The sequence below is a fragment of the Rhinoraja longicauda genome, chromosome 11 (genome assembly GCF_053455715.1).
Source record: "Rhinoraja longicauda isolate Sanriku21f chromosome 11, sRhiLon1.1, whole genome shotgun sequence".
NCBI classification, from domain to species: Eukaryota; Metazoa; Chordata; class Chondrichthyes; order Rajiformes; family Arhynchobatidae; genus Rhinoraja; species Rhinoraja longicauda.
Genome location: NC_135963.1, coordinates 8040716 through 8056417, shown reverse-complemented (window position 1 = coordinate 8056417; position 15702 = coordinate 8040716). Strand labels below are relative to the sequence as shown.

At 44.8% G+C, this 15702-nt stretch overlaps 1 protein-coding gene across 1 annotated transcript in view; it reads right to left on the bottom strand.

Annotated features, from left to right (window-relative positions):
- The window catches only part of LOC144598258 (serine/threonine-protein kinase N2-like), a 125556-nt gene that overhangs the window by 25966 nt on the left and 83888 nt on the right, over nucleotides 1–15702 (bottom strand). The window contains exons 5-7 of the mRNA XM_078408181.1: nucleotides 2693–2841; nucleotides 2393–2606; nucleotides 689–874 (exon numbers count right to left, since the gene is read on the bottom strand). Of these exons, the coding sequence (XP_078264307.1) occupies nucleotides 689–874; nucleotides 2393–2606; nucleotides 2693–2841 (549 nt within the window). The remainder of the gene's footprint in view (nucleotides 1–688; nucleotides 875–2392; nucleotides 2607–2692; nucleotides 2842–15702) is intronic.

Below are 15702 nucleotides of genomic sequence, written 5' to 3'. Positions count from 1 at the left end.
CTCGCCTTAGGCTCGGGCCGCGTGGATGCCGACATCGGGAGCTCCGGCAGCGGCAGCGTGTTCGCCCGCCCCGGATCGCGGGGCTTGGATCGGCCCGCCGCGGATATTTCACCGTCCGGCGCGGCCTGAAATAGGCCACGGAATTTTCTCTGCTCGGCGGGGGCTTCAATGTCGGGAGCCCCGACCGCCCCGACTTGCAGCGGGGCTTGGGTCGGCCCGTTGCGGACATTTCACCGTCCGGCGCAGCCTGGAACATGGCAACGACAACAGCCTGACCGCAGGAGAAGACGGCAGGGGAAGAGAAAAATACATTCTGGCCTTCCATCACAGTGAGGAGGGGACTGGAGGAGACTCACTGTGATGGATGTTTCTTTTTGGGGGGTTTTGTGTTGGTTGGGGTTGTGTAATTTGCTTATTTTATTGCTCTTATTGTTGGACTGTGGGTGACGAAATTTCGTCCAAAAAACTTGTTTTTTGGATGACAAATAAAGATATCTTGAATCTCTATCTTGAATCTAATCTCCTTTAAATATAATGCAACTTACCACAGAATTAAGTTCTCAAAAACCAGCAAAGTCCTTAAAATCGTCTGATGCTGATGGCAGCTTTCAGACTAACATTGCATCTTCAAGACACCGCTGCAACTACCTATGCTGTTGTTTGTTAAGAATATGGAAGTTTACTTAACTGGACAAGTCTTCTGTTTTGACAGGATACCGACTATTCCCACTTCTGCTTTTACTTGTTCTGCTTATGAAAGAGGATCGAGTTTCATTTGGGCTCCAGCCAGGTAAAGGAACAAACGTGTTTTTTGAACGACCAGGAACAGTCTCCAGCAGGTCTTGACATCCCATGAGCCTAACTTCCAGGCTACCTGTTGACAGCGAATTAGTCATATCTCACAACACAAGAATGCAAGTTAATATTCCTGTTTCAGCAGAGTTAAAATCATAACAGAAGATATTAGATCACTCAACGGCACAGAGGCTCCACAGTGGTGCAGCAGAGAGTTGATGCCTCACAGCACCACAGACCTGGGTTGGATCCTGACTACGGGTGCTGTCTGTACGGGCCTTGTACGTTCTCCCTGTGATCGCGTGAGCGTTCTCCGGGTGCTCAGCTTTCCTCCCACACTACAAAGACGTGCAGATTTGTAGGTTAATTGGTTTCGGTAGTTCGGTAATTGGAAAATTGTCCTTGATGTGTAGGATAGTGCTAGTATACAGGGCGATCGCTGGTCGGTGCGGACTCGGTGGGCTGAAGGGCCTGTTTCTGTGCTATGTCTCTAAACTAAACTATCACAGATCTGTAAAGAAATTTACTTGATAAAATATCCAAAGGCATTTCATAAAGGAAGCATTATCCAGAACACCAAGAGGGAAAGATATCTGTGACCGAGGCACAAGCAGATTATTGGCCGGTTAGTTGTACATCAGAGGTGGGAAAACTATTGGAAAAGATTCTTCGGAACAATATTTACTCGTATTTGGAAAATGAATGAATGAATGAATAAGTTTATTGGCCAAGTATGTGCATATACAAGGAATGTGCCTTGGTGCTCTGCTCACAAATGACAACACAAACATACAGTTAACAATTAAGAATAAAGCATAAACACATGAAAACAAAAACACATCAAAAGCATGGGTTTATTTGGAGAGAGTAAGCATGGCATTGTGTGGCGAGATTCTCTCTCACAAATTTTATTTTGGGGAAGTGACGAGGATGAATGACAAGGGTAGGGCTGTGAATATTGTCCACATACTGTTCAATAAAGCGCTTGATAAGGCCCTTTATGGGAGACTGGCCCACAGGACTGCAACAGAAAAGGATGCAAAATTGGCCTGGTCGTAGAAGACTATGATGGAGGAGTGTTTCTTTGACTGTAGGGATGTGGCTAATGGTGTTCCTGAAGGATCAACACTGGGAATTCTGTTATTTGTGATGAGTATAAAAATGATCTTGACGAAAATGTGGGTGGTCTGGGCAGTTTGTAGACGAGATGAAAATACGTGGAATTGTGGACAGTGAGGAAGGCTGTCAAATGATGGAGTGGGATAGTGTCACATGCACAGAAACAGTCCCACTTGTCCTCCTAGATCCCTCTGCTCGACATAGGTGTGGGCAGGTTTTGATAGGTAAGTGATTGGAACAAAGGCCAGAGATAAAAAAGGAAGGGCTGAGATAGGTTCGAAGAGATGCGGGATTGTAAAGCCACAGGGATGGAGCTAAGCAGCAGGGGGGTAGGTTAGTGCATGTGGAAGGGAGAAATAGGTGGTAGTCTAGATGGGGCATAGGGGAGGGAAGGGGGCTTATAATTGCCATTATTCCACTGTAAAAAATCGGTGTTCCCTCAAAATCAATTTGACAGTACAATATTTGAAATGCATACCTGTTAATGCAGCAGGTTTGGATAATGTGCTGTACTGATTCTGTGGGTAAATCACACTGTGACGTGGACTGAGAGCTGGTGATGAAACCATTGATAATTCATCTTTGATAATACTGCACTTTGGATGGTTTTTCGGTAATTCACTCAATCTTTGCTCCAATGAGTATTTTAAAAGATCCAACTTCTGGCTTGATTCATTGAATCGTGCTTGTGCCTTATTGAGGAAGGAGGGAAATAAATTAACTAAATGTATTGGAAATTTCCACTAATGAAGATATATTATATATATTTTTTAATCACCTCTGAAAGTGCTTTCTTGTCAGGAACCTTTCCAGAGCCAAGGAGTCGCATGACGTTCTTTGCTCCTTCCGCTACTGCGTACTCTATTCTGAAGTGATGCCTAAGCTCTTCGACCCTAAGTTCCAGAGGACTTATTCCAGGCTTTGATGCTTGAATGAAAAACACAATTGTAACAACAGTTTCAATTTGTTACCGTGCAACTCAACTCCAATACAGGGTACAGGTGCTCCTCGACTTACGATGGGGTTACGCTCCGATAAACCAATCGTAAATCAAAAATATCGTAAGTCGAAAATGCATATCGCTCGCCCGGGAAAAGATCAAAATTCAAAATTCGAAGTATGGTTTCTACTGAATGTGTATCGCTTTTGCACCATCGTAAAGTCGAAATATGGTAAGTCGAAGCATCGTAAGTCGAGGAGCATCCATACTGCAAAAAGGAATCGGGTATTGTGATATACAAAATACACAGGACCCAGCAGAGAAGTTGGGAAATAAGTCTGTTTGCAAAAGCAGTTAACTTATGCAAGCAGGAATAATTTGCACATAAAGTCCTCTAAGCAATGGAGCTACTTATCATTAATGAATTCATATTTCCAAACAAAAACAGATTATTGCGAAATTAAGAAAATAGTACTCATAAATAAATCGCCTTTGGAAACACCCGAGTTGGAACATCTGTTGATGGCCAATCTCTGGTAACTTAGCTCGAGCATTAAAAGTAGGCCACTTCATCAAAACAACCAACAGGGGCTGTTGGTCTTATCTTTGAAAGTTAGTGGAGAAAAGCTTTTGCTCCATGGAACAAATGCCACAAAGTGGGTTAACATATGATGAGCGTCTGACGGCACTGGGCCTGTACTCGCTGGAGTTTAGAAGGACGAGGGGGGGGACCTCATTGAAACTTACCGAATAGTGAAAGGCCTGGATAGAGTGGATGTACACAGGATGTTTCCACTAGTGGGAGAGTCTAGAACCAGAGATCACAGCCTCAGAATTAAAGGACATTCCTTTAGGAAGGAGATGAGGAGGAATTTCTTGAGTCAGAGGGTGGTGAATCTGCGGATATTCATTGCCACCGAAGGCAGTGGAGGCCAACAATGGATATTTTTAAGACAGAAATAGATAGATTCTCGATTAGTACAGGTGTCAGAAGATATAGGGAGAAGGCAGGAGAGTGGGGTTAGGAGGGAGAGATAGATCAGCCATGATTGAAGGGCAGAGTAGACTTAATGGTTTGAATGGCCTAATTCTGCTGCTATCCCTTATGAACTCATTAAATAAAATTTCTACTGGCCATTCAACTGAAATTTGCAAATTCACTCCAGGCCTGACTCTGACTTCAAAGCCTTCCACACAATCCTGCTCAACACTACACTGAATGACGAATGGACAGGTCTCTATCAAAAACGTCACCTATTCCTTTTCTCCAGAGTTGCCGCCTGATCCGCTGAGTTACTCCAGCTTTTTGTCTATTAATAATAATAATAATAATAATATTCATTTATTGTCATTGCAACGAGTACAACGAAATTAAAAAATAGCCAATCCTGACGGTGCGTACAAACATATATGCAATAAATGCAAAAACAAATAAATACATAAATACAATTAAATACAATTATATTAAGTACAAGATTTTTTAACGGTGTTGCCTAGTGCAAAGGTAGTGTTCAGTTCTCGTATGGCCCTGGGGTAAAAACTGTTCTTAAGTCTGTTTGTTCGGGATTTGATCGACCTGAAACGTCGACCAGAGGGCAGATGAACAAACAGACGGTGGCCGGGGTGGGATGGATCTTTTATTATTTTGCCTGCTCTACTGAGGCAGCGTAGGCTGAACAGGTGCTCCAGGGAGGGCAGTGAGCAGCCGATGATCTTCTGGGCCTTCGTGATGACCCTCTGAAGGGCCTTCCTGTCCTTTTCTGAGCAGCTGGCATACCATGTGGTTATACAGTATGCCAGCACACTCTCGATGGAGCAGCGATAGAAGGACAACATGAGCTTCTCCTGCAGGTTGGTTTTCCTGAGGATCCTCAGGAAGTGGAGTCTCTGCTGTGCCTTCTTTACTGTGGTGATGGTGTTGGTAGACCAGGTAAGATCCTCTGCGATGTGCGTACCCAGGAACCTGAAAGCTGGTACCCTTTCCACACAGACCCCATTGATGTAGAGTGGGTCGTAATCTACACTGGTTTTTCTAAAGTCAATTATAAGTTCCTTTGTTTTGGAGGAGTTCAGGACCAGATTGTTCACTGAACACCATGCTGCCAGCCTTTGGATTTCATCCCTATAGGCTGTCTCATCTCCTTCTGAGATGAGTCCAACCACAGTCGTGTCATCCGCGAACTTGATGATGGTGTTGGTGGGATGGGTGGGGGCGCAGTCGTGAGTGTAGAGGGAGTAAAGGATGGGGCTCAACACACAGCCCTGTGGTGAGCCGGTGCTCAGTGTAATGGTGGAGGAGAGGTGAGGGCCTATTTTGACGGTCTGGGGGCGGTTGGTCAGGAAGTCCTTGATCCATTGGCAGATGGTTTGGGAAAATCCAAGGTCGGAAAGTTTGGTGACCAGTCTGCTCGGGATGACCGTGTTAAAGGCAGAGCTGAAGTCAAGGAAGAGCATCCTCACATAGCTCCCCTGGTGTTCAAGGTGGGTCAGTGCAGTGTGAAGAGCAGTGTCGATGGCATCCCCTGTAGACCTATTTGCTCTGTAGGCAAACTGATGTGGGTCGAAGGTGGGTGGCAGGCTGGCTTTGATGTGCTGCAGGACCAGTCTCTCGAAGCACTTTGTGATGACCGGTGTGAGTGCTACCGGACGGTAGTCGTTAAGACCGCTGATGACAGACTTTTTCGGCAGTGGGATGATTGTGGCGGACTTCAGGCAGGGAGGGATGGTGGATTTTAAAAGGGACAGGTTGAAGATTTTTGTGAAGACCTCAGATAATTGGTCTGCACATTCCCTCAGCACTCTGCCCGTCACACCATCGGGGCCTGCAGCTTTCCTGGGATTCACTGCTCTGAGCACGCGCTTAACATCATACTCCTGCACAGTGAAGGTGTTGCTGTCAGGTGCTGGAGAGGGTGTTATGTCTGCCACTGTAGCTTTCACCTCGAAACGAGCAAAGAAACAGTTAAGTTCCTCTGCCAGCGAGGCGTCGCCGTCGGCAGTCGTGCGGTTGCTGGTCTTGTAGTTGGTGATGTGCTGGATGCCTTGCCATACCCGCCGTGGGTCATTGTTGGAAAAGTGGTCCTCAATCTTCCTCTTGTAGGACGCTTTGGCATCCTTGATGCCTCTCTTCAGGTTGGTTCTAGCAGCACTGTATAGAGCTCTATCACTAGACCTGAAGGCGGTGTTACGGTCCTTGAGGAGAGACCTGACATCCTTTGTCATCCAGGGTTTTTGATTGGGATACAACCGGATGCGTTTGTCGACGGTGACATTGTCAACACAGTTTTGGATGTAGCAAAGTACAGTTGATGTGTACTCCTCCAAGTCCTGATCCTCAAAAATATCCCAGTTGGTCCTTTCGAAGCAATCCTGCAGCTGCGAGGAAGCTCCTTCAGGCCATGTCTTAACAGTCTTTATGGTGACTGGAGCTTTCCTCCTGAGTGGGGTGTATGCTGGAGTTAGGAATATGGACAGGTGATCTGACTGCCCCAGGTGTGGTAGTGGTGCTGACCTGAAACCCTTCTTAATATTTGAGTAAACCTTGTCTAGTGTGTTTTTCCCCCTGGTAGCACATCTTATGTGTTGTTCCAGTTTCGGGAGAACTGACTTTAGGTCTGCATGGTTGAAGTCCCCGGCTATGATGTGGGCTGCTTCTGGATATGTGCTCTGTTGTGAGTTTATTGCACCGAGCAGGTAGCCTAAAGCTGTGCTAGCGTTAGCATTCGGTGGGATGTGGACTGCTGTTACTATAACCCCTGTAAATTCGCGAGGAAGGTAAAAAGGCCTGCATTTAACTGTTAGGGACTCCAGATCAGGAGAACAGTGGCTATCTATGATTTGGATGTTAGTGCACCAGCTGTTGTGCACGTAAATGCATAACCCCCCCCCCTTGCTCTTACCGGAGTCGATGTTTCTGTCCCAACGAAACGCTGTACGCCCGGATAATCCATTTTAACATTCAGTAATAAATATTTGAGCTAACCAGGGAAGTACGCATTATGTAAAATGTTACCGATATTTATTTATTTCCTCTAGCCAGATTATTAATAAGTTCTCGTTCACAGCAGCTCCACTGCTGCATGGAGACTCGTTCAATAACCCAGTGTTACTGTTTAAACAGTTAATCAGCATTGTCAAAGTATTTCTCAATACTTGTTTGTGTGCTGCTTTGTATATTTGAGAGGTGCAGTATGATTTTCTTTCAGTGCACACAAATCAGCTCACTTCTGCACATTCTAAAATGCTAGGCAGGTACTAGTGTTTCTTAAAATGTATAAGTCTCTTGGGACAATCCTTTGAATAATCAGCAAGTCCGAGTCAAAATATTGCACGTTAAACGTCAAAAACAAATGGAAAAGATCATGGATTCTTATGCACTGTGGGCAGCAGTGAATGAATGCTGACTCAGTTCTGGCTAAGATTCCAATTCTAAATAACAGACACCCACGGAAGGCAGGGAAGGGGTGGAAAGATTACAACAAATGCATTTAAATTTTAAATAGCGCTGTTGCAAATCTTGTCAACAAGATACTTAATCTAACTGGGGTGGGGTCCCGATCCGAAATGTCACCCATCCGAAATTCCCTCCAGTGATGCTGCCTGACCCGCTGAATTACTCCAACATTTTGAGTAGTCTTCAAAAACAGCTGAGTAATGTCACGATTAATGTTCTTTTTAAGTGAATATTTTGTCGAGCAGAAATATTTTCAATTAAATAAACTCAAAATGAACTATGTCACAAGTTTTAAACTTTTTAAAAATCTTGTTGGGCATGCACAATTTTTTTGCAATAACAATGCCTATTCTTTCTCCCACTAAAACGCTGATAATCCAGTAAAACTTTGATTAGGTTTCCCTCACAAACCACTTTCTTGTGCTTCACAATTAGGTTTGAAAGAGCCATTTAAAAAAAAGTGGATATCTATCGATCATGAAGTTCAAAAAACACTTTAAAATGCTTCATGTGAAGGGTTGTCAATCAACTTCATATTATGTTTGTTTTATCACTGGGAAGCAAAGGATCAAACTTTTTCATATTCATCTTTTGGAAAGTGGACATGACAGACAGACAGGCACGGCGACGTAGTGTAGAGTTGCTGCCTCACAGCGCCAGAGACCCAGGTTCGATTCTGACGATGGGTGCTGTCTGTACGGAGTCTGTACGTTCATCCCATGACCGCGTGGGTTTCCGCCAGGTCCTCCAGTTTCCTCCCACACTCCAAAGATGTACAGGTTTGTAAGAAAATAACTGCAGATGCTGGTACAAATCGAAGGTATTTATTCACAAAATGCTGGAGTAACTCAGCAGGTCAGGCAGCATCTCAGGAGACAAGGAATGGGCAACGTTTCGGGCCGAGACCCTTCTTCAGACTGATGTCAGGGGGGCGGGACAAAGGAAGGATATAGGTGGAGACAGGAAGATAGTGGGAGATCTGGGAAGGGGGAGGGGAAGGGAGGGACAGAGGAACTATCTAAAGTTGGAGAAGTCAATGTTCATACCGCTGGGCTGCAAGCTGCCCAGGCGAAATATGAGGTGCTGTTCTTCCAATTTCCAGTGGGACTCACTAAGGCACTGGAGGAGGCCCATGACAGAAAGGTCAGACTGGGAATGGGAGGGGGAGTTGAAGTGCTCAGCCACCGGGAGATAAGATTGGTTAATGCGGACTGAGCGCAGGTTTTGAGCGAAGCGATCGCCGAGCCTGCGTTTGGTTTCGCCGATGTAAATAAGTTGACATCTAGAGCTGCAGGTTGTAGGTTTAACCTACAATTAACCTACAGGTTTGTAGGTTAATTGGCTTTGGTAAAGATTGTATATATTGTCCCTCGTGTGTAGCATAGTGCAAGTGTATGGAGTTCGCTGGTCAGTACGAACTCGATGGGGTGAAGGGCCTGTTTCCACACTGTTTCTCTGCACTAAACTAAACGTGGTGGGTTACTACTGTCTTGATATTCTGTGATCATTCCCATGAAGTTATTTCCACAATGGTATTTTGCAGGGAGTTCCAATGTTGATGAACGAGCAGCTGTGCATTTCTTACATCAGTCTAGGAAACATGTTCCCAATGTTGGGGGAGTCCAGGACCAGGGGCCACAGTTTAAGAATAAGGGGTAGGCCATTTAGAACTGAGATGAGGAAAAACCTTTTCAGTCAGAGAGTTGTGAATCTGTGGAATTCTCTGCCTCAGAAGGCAGTGGAGGCCAATTCTCTGAAATGCATTCAAGAGAGAGCTGGATAGAGCTCTTAAGGATAGCGGAGTCAGGGGGTACGGGGAGAAGGCAGGAACGAGGTACTGATTGAGAATGATCAGCCATGATCACATTGAATGGCGGTGCTGGCTCGAAGGGCCGAATGGCCTCCTCCCGCACCTATTGTCTATTGAATACGGCTTTAGTCCAAGTGAGGTCTGCAGAGTTGAATGGTCCTGGCAATGGCAACTATTTGTGATTGTCGCTTCATAGCGCTGTCAATGTCATCACTTTGCTTTTGATTGAGCAGGAGTTAGCCCAAGAGGATTTGTCCTGCTTTATTTGAGCAGGGCATACATGCCTGGGTAATTTTTCACATTAACAGGCAAGACGAGAGAGTGTTGTAACCTGTTGTATCAAACCCATGAAGTAGTTTCTTTGTATCACTATAAGTCAGCACTCAAATAAGCATGCTCACCTCTGGCCATTGCTTGGATGGGAGACCATCCAGGAACATTAGGGCAGAAATAGGTTTGCTGTCTGGAGAAACAAATGATCTAACAGGCAAATTGAATTCAATGAGAATTTCAGTCTGACTGTATTTGATGTCCTTCCTTCTCCCCAGAGATGCTACCTGTCCCCACTGAGTTATTCCAGCATTTTGTGTCTTCCTTCACTGTATTTGAAAACGGTTCATAAAAAAACTGGACCAGTAATCCAGAAGCTTGGAGTAATGAGCTGGAGACACGAGTTTAAATCCAGACAGCTGGAGAAATTTAAATTGAATTAAATAAATGTGGAATGTAAAGCTAGTTAGCAGTGATGGCGACAACCCAAACCTGGATTAGTATAAAATCCTCTTTTTTTTCTTCTCGTTCGGCCCTGTTACAGTCCAAAATAATCTGGCCGATGTAAGACCGACCCAACAGGCACAGGCATTTAACTCTTCACTACACTCTGAACAATCTGCATTACTGGGGCAAAACTATTACAATAATCAACACTTAAAAAATTAGGTTGACCGTACAACTTCTCAATGGGCACTAGAACTGACACAGTCACATCCAGACTAGTCAACAGTGCAAAGTCTGCCTGGGAAAGAGCCAGATGTGGAAGAGCTGTGCCACTGATCAAGCAAGAGCTGGCCAGACATTCATACCGAGTTAGGCCTTTCATCTAACACTCCAGACAGCACCACCACCACCACCATACCTTCTTGTACTCCATCACAAAGATGTGCTGGTTGGAATATGAATTGAACAATATAAACTCCTCCTAATATGTTGGTAAGTGATAGAATCTGAGCAGCATTGAGAAGAACAAAGGGAGAATAAAATGGGAACGTGTAAGATTTGTTTGAATGTATGACTGATGACTGGCGTTTGAATGTATGACTGATGAATGTATGACCGGCGGCACGGTGGCGCAGCGGTAGAGTTGCTGCCTTACAGCGAATGCAGCGCCGATGACTCAGGTTCGATCCTGACTACGGGCGCCGTCTGTACGGGGTTTGCACGTTCTCCCCGTGACCTGCGTGGGTTTTCTCCGAGATCTTCGGTTTCCTCCCACACTCCAAAGACGTACAGGTTTGTAGGTTAATTGACTGGATAAAATGTAAAAATTGTCCCTAGTGTGTGTAGGATAGTGTTAATGTGCGGGGATCGCTGGGCGGCGCGGACTCGGTGGGCCGAAGGGCCTGTTTCCGCGCTGTATCTCTAAATCTAAAAATCTGATGATCGCTTAGCACTCGATGGACCAAAGGGTCCATTTCTGTACTGTACCTTCCCATGACTAGGATGGTTTTAGAACTAGGAGGAGATAGGCCATTCAGCCTCTCAAACATGCTCCCCATTCAAATGAATCATGACAGATCAAATATTCCTCAACTCCACTCTCCTCGTCTTTCCACACTATATTTGATTCCCTTCCTGATTTTAAAATCTATCTCAACTTTAAATCTTTGCAAGTACTCTGTCTCAACAATTCAAAAGATTCACAAGCCTTGAAGAAATTCTTCCTCACCATGCTCAATAGGGCATCCTCTTATTCTGAGACTCTGCCTTCTGGTTGTGGACTCTCCTTTGAGGCAACACCCTTTTGGCATTCGCCCTGGCAAGCCCCCTAAGAATCGTATATGCCTCAATAAGATCGCCTCTTTTTCTTCGGAAAACCAGTGGTCAGGAACACAACCCGTTTTAACCTTTCCTAACAATCCTTCCCATATCAGGGATTATTATCTTAATGAACCTCTCCGAACCACCTCCAATGAAATCAGTTTTTCTTTAAACAGACCAAAACTGTTGGCAGTACTCCAGGTGTGATCTCGGTGGCGCCTTGTGACAATTTAGTGCAGTGCCTTGTTACACTCACTAGTGTCTTGTTATAACGCTAGATGTAATCAAACTGGGGCCTTGTTACAATTTGATCAGATTTCCCTACTTTTGTACTCAAAACTCCTTGCAGCACGGCCCAAACATTAGCTTTTCCGAGCTCCTGCTGCACCTGTGTTCTGCACACAAGAACCCCAACCCATACTGCGCAACTTTCTGCAGCCCAATTTTGCCCCATTTTCCATTGCTTTTCTCCATATAATGTTCTTTTGTTCTACCTTCCAAAGTGAACGAGTTTACATTTTCCCACATTACACACACATTTTTCCACATTATGCACAATCCGACAACATTTTATTCACTCACAACCTATCAGTCTCTCTGTGTAAACTGTTTACCCCCTCACAGCTTCTCTCCTACACTTTTGTATTGTCTGCAAATTTGGCTACTGTACATTCCTTCCTCCAAGTCATGAATACATATTGTACAAGTTTTGATCCCACTACCAACCCTAGTGGAAATCCCACTGGCCACAGATTGCTAACATGAAAATGAGCCCCTTGTCCCTCCACTCTACTTTCTGTCAGTTAGTCGGTACTCAGTCTGATGTATACATTGCTTCCAACACCAGAGGCTCTAGGTAGACACAAAATGCCGGAGTAACTCAGCGGGTCAGGCAGCATCTCGGGAGAGAAGGAATGGGTGACGTTTCGGATCGAGACCCTTCTTCAGACTGATGTCAGGGGAGTGGGCAGGCCAAAGATAGAATATAGTCGGAGACTGTAAAACTGGTGGGAGAACTGGGAAGGGGGAGGGGATAGAGAGGGAAAGCAAGGGCTATCTGAAGTTATCTTTCCCTCTCTATCCCCTCCCCCTTCCTAGTTCTCCCACTAGTCTTACTGTCTCCGACTATATTGTCTTTGTCCCCCCCCCCCTCCGACATCAGTCTGAAGAAGGGACTCAACCCGAAATGTCACTCATTCCTTCTCTCCCGAGATGCTGCTTCACCCGCTGAGTTACTCCAGCATTTTGTGTCTACCTTTGATTTAAACCAGCATCTGCAGTTTTTTCCCCTACACCCATAGGCTCTTATTTAGAGCCCCGACCGCCCCAACGTGCAGTGGCAGCGGCGGCGTCTTCGCCCGCCCCGAATCGCGGAGCTTGGGTCGGCCCGCTGCGGACCGTTCACCGTCCGGCGCGGCCTGGAACGTGGCAACTTCAACAGTCTGACCGTGGGAGAAGACGGCAGGGGAAGAGAAAAGACATTCTGGCCTTCCATCACAGTGAGGAGGGACTCATTGTGATGGATGTCTCTTTTTTTTTGTTTCGTGTTGGTTTGTGATTGTGTGTGTAATTGCTTATTTTTATTGCTCTTATTGTTGGACTGTGGGTGACCAAATCTCGTCCCTAAGACTTGTTTTTTGGATGACAATAACGGTTATTCTTATTTGGTGACAACCTTCTGTGTCGTACATTACCAAATGCCTTCTGGAAGTTCAAATATAATCAATCTGTTTGTTCCCTCTATCTATTAGGGTAGTCTTTCGCAAAACACAATAACAAATTTGTCAGACTAGATTTCCCCTTCATGAGGCCACATTCATTCTGCTTGATTAGATTACGATTTTCTGAAGGTGCTCTCCCTTCCTTAGATTCCAACTTTTTTCCAACATATGTTGCGTTAAATGGCCAATAATTACCATGTTTCTGCCTCCCTCCCTCTTTGTTAGAGGGTTTGCAATACTCAATACTTCACCAGGATTTTTGCAAGAATACTACTGCATCCTGATCTTGGCAGCCATTTTGTTTTGGACGTGTGATGGAAGTCATCTGGGCGAGTGGACTACGCGGCCTTTGGCCCTGCTGCTTTGCTTAATACTTGATGGCGATTATATTGAATTCCTCTCTAGCATTATTCAGTTTATAGTGTCTTCTATCGTAAATACTAATGCAAAATTTCTGTCAAAACAAAGAACTGCAGATTCTGGTTTATACCAAAGATAGGCACAGTGTTGGAGCAACTCAGCGGGTCAGCAACATCTCTGGAGAAAAAGAATGGACGTTGTGAAGAAGGGCCCCGACTCGAACGTCAACTGTCGTTTTTCTCCAGAGATGCTGCCTGACCCGCTGAGTTACTCCAGCACTTTGTGTGTGTCTTCAAAATATCTATCCAACTCCTCTATTTTGTTGTTACCTATAACTATTTCCCCAGCCTAACTCTCGAAAAGGCAGATGCTCTTTCTCCTTTTACATATTTATAAAAACTCATTATCAATTTTTATGTTCCTTGCTTGTTTGCCTTCATGACTATTTTCCTTTTTTTTGTCAGCCTTTGTCAGATTCCGAATTTATACCAGTCATTTGGTCTACTGCTAACTTTTACCTCCTTGCTTTAAACTTATTATCTTCCTTGGCTTCCTTGATTATCCTTGGTTGATTCCTTCCTTCCTTCCTTTCCTTGAGAGGGGGGTCGACATTCTGGCAGGCAGGTTTGCTAGTGCTACACAGGTAGGTTTAAACTAAACAGTGGGAGGGTGGAGTCATCAATGTGGAAGCGTATGCGTGCAGTTAACCGGAAAGAGAGTGTAGGAAAGGACACGTTTAAAGTAACAGGGCAGGGAGATGGGAATTAATGCAAGGAGTCAGAGGGCCATAAAAGGAGGACAGAAGCAAAAGGTAGAAGGAAAATAAGAAAAACAAACCTGAAAGCTTTGTGCCTTAATGCGAGGAGCATTCGTAATAAGGTGGATGAATTGAATGCGCAGTTAGTAGTTAAGGGAATTACGGAGACGTGGCTCCAAGGTGACCAAGGCTGGGAACTAAACATGCAAAAATATTCAATATTCAGGAAGGAGGGGCAGAAAGAAGAGGAGGCAGGGTGGTGTTGCTAGTTAAAGAGGAGATTAATGAAATAGCAAGGAGAGACATTAGCTTAGATGCTGTAGAATGGGTATGGGTAGAACTGCAAAATAGCCAAGGGCAGAAAACGCTTGTTGGAGTTGTATATAGGCCACCAAACAGCAGTAGGGAGGTTGGGGATAGCATCAAGCAGGAAATTAGGGATGCGTGTAGCAAAGGTACAGCAGTTATCATGGGTGACTTGAGACAATAGACAAAAGGTGCAGGAGGAGGCCATTCGGCCCTTCAAGCCAGCACCACCATTCAATATGATCATGGCTGATCATTCCTGATCATTCTCAATCAGTAATCTACTTTAGTCTACTTACAGATTGGGCCAACCAAATTGGTAACAGCTCTGAGGAGGAGGATTTCCTGGAATATACGGGATGGTTTATTAAACCAATATCTAGAGGAACCGACTAGAGGGCAGGCCATCCTAGACTTGTATTGTGCAATGAGGAAGGATTAGTTAACGATCATGTTGTGCAAAGCCTCTTGGGCAACAGTGACCATAATATGGTGGAATTCTGCATTAGTATGGAGTGACATAGTTAATTCAGAGATTAAGGTCGTGAGCTTAAAGAAAGGAGACTTGGAAGGTATGAGACGGGAAATGGCTAGGATAGACGGGCAAATTATACTTAAAGGGTTGACGGTGGAGATGCAATGGCAAAGATTTAAAGACCGCATGGTCGAACTCCAAAAGTTAGTAGTTCGAACTCCAAAAACTCAACAGAGGAGGACAAAGGGGTTAATTAAGGGGGGGAGCATGAAGGAAAGCTTGCGGGGAATATAAAAACTGACTGTAAGCGCTTCTTTAGACATGTAAAAAGGAAAAGATTAGTGAAGCCAAATGTAGGTCCCTTACAATCAGAGGCAGGTGAATTTATAATGGGAAACAAGGAAATGGCAGAACAGTTATTCGAGTACTTTGGTTCTGTCTTCACTAAGGAAAACACAATCTCCCAGAAACACGAAGGGACCGAGGATCTTGTGGGAGGGAGGAACTGAAGGGAATCCACATTAGTCAGGAAATGGTGTTAGGTAAACTGTTGAGGCTGAAGGCAGAAAATTCCCAGGGCCTGATAGTCTGCATCCCAGAGTACTCAGAAGGTGGTCCTAGAAATCATGGATGCATTGGTGGTCATTTCCCAGTGTTCTCTCGACTGGATCAGTTCCTGTGGACTGGAGGGTAGCCAAAGTAACTCCACTTTTAAAGATAGGGAGGGAGAGTGAAAACGGGGAATTATAGACCAGTTAGCCCTACATCGGTAGTGGGGAAGATGCTGGAGTCGATTATTAAAGATGTTATAGCAGCGCATTTGGAGAGCAATGACAGGATGTCAAGGTCAGCATGGATTTATGAAGGGGAAATCATGCTTGACTAATCTTCTGTAATTTTTTGAGGATGTAACAAGTAGAATGGATAAG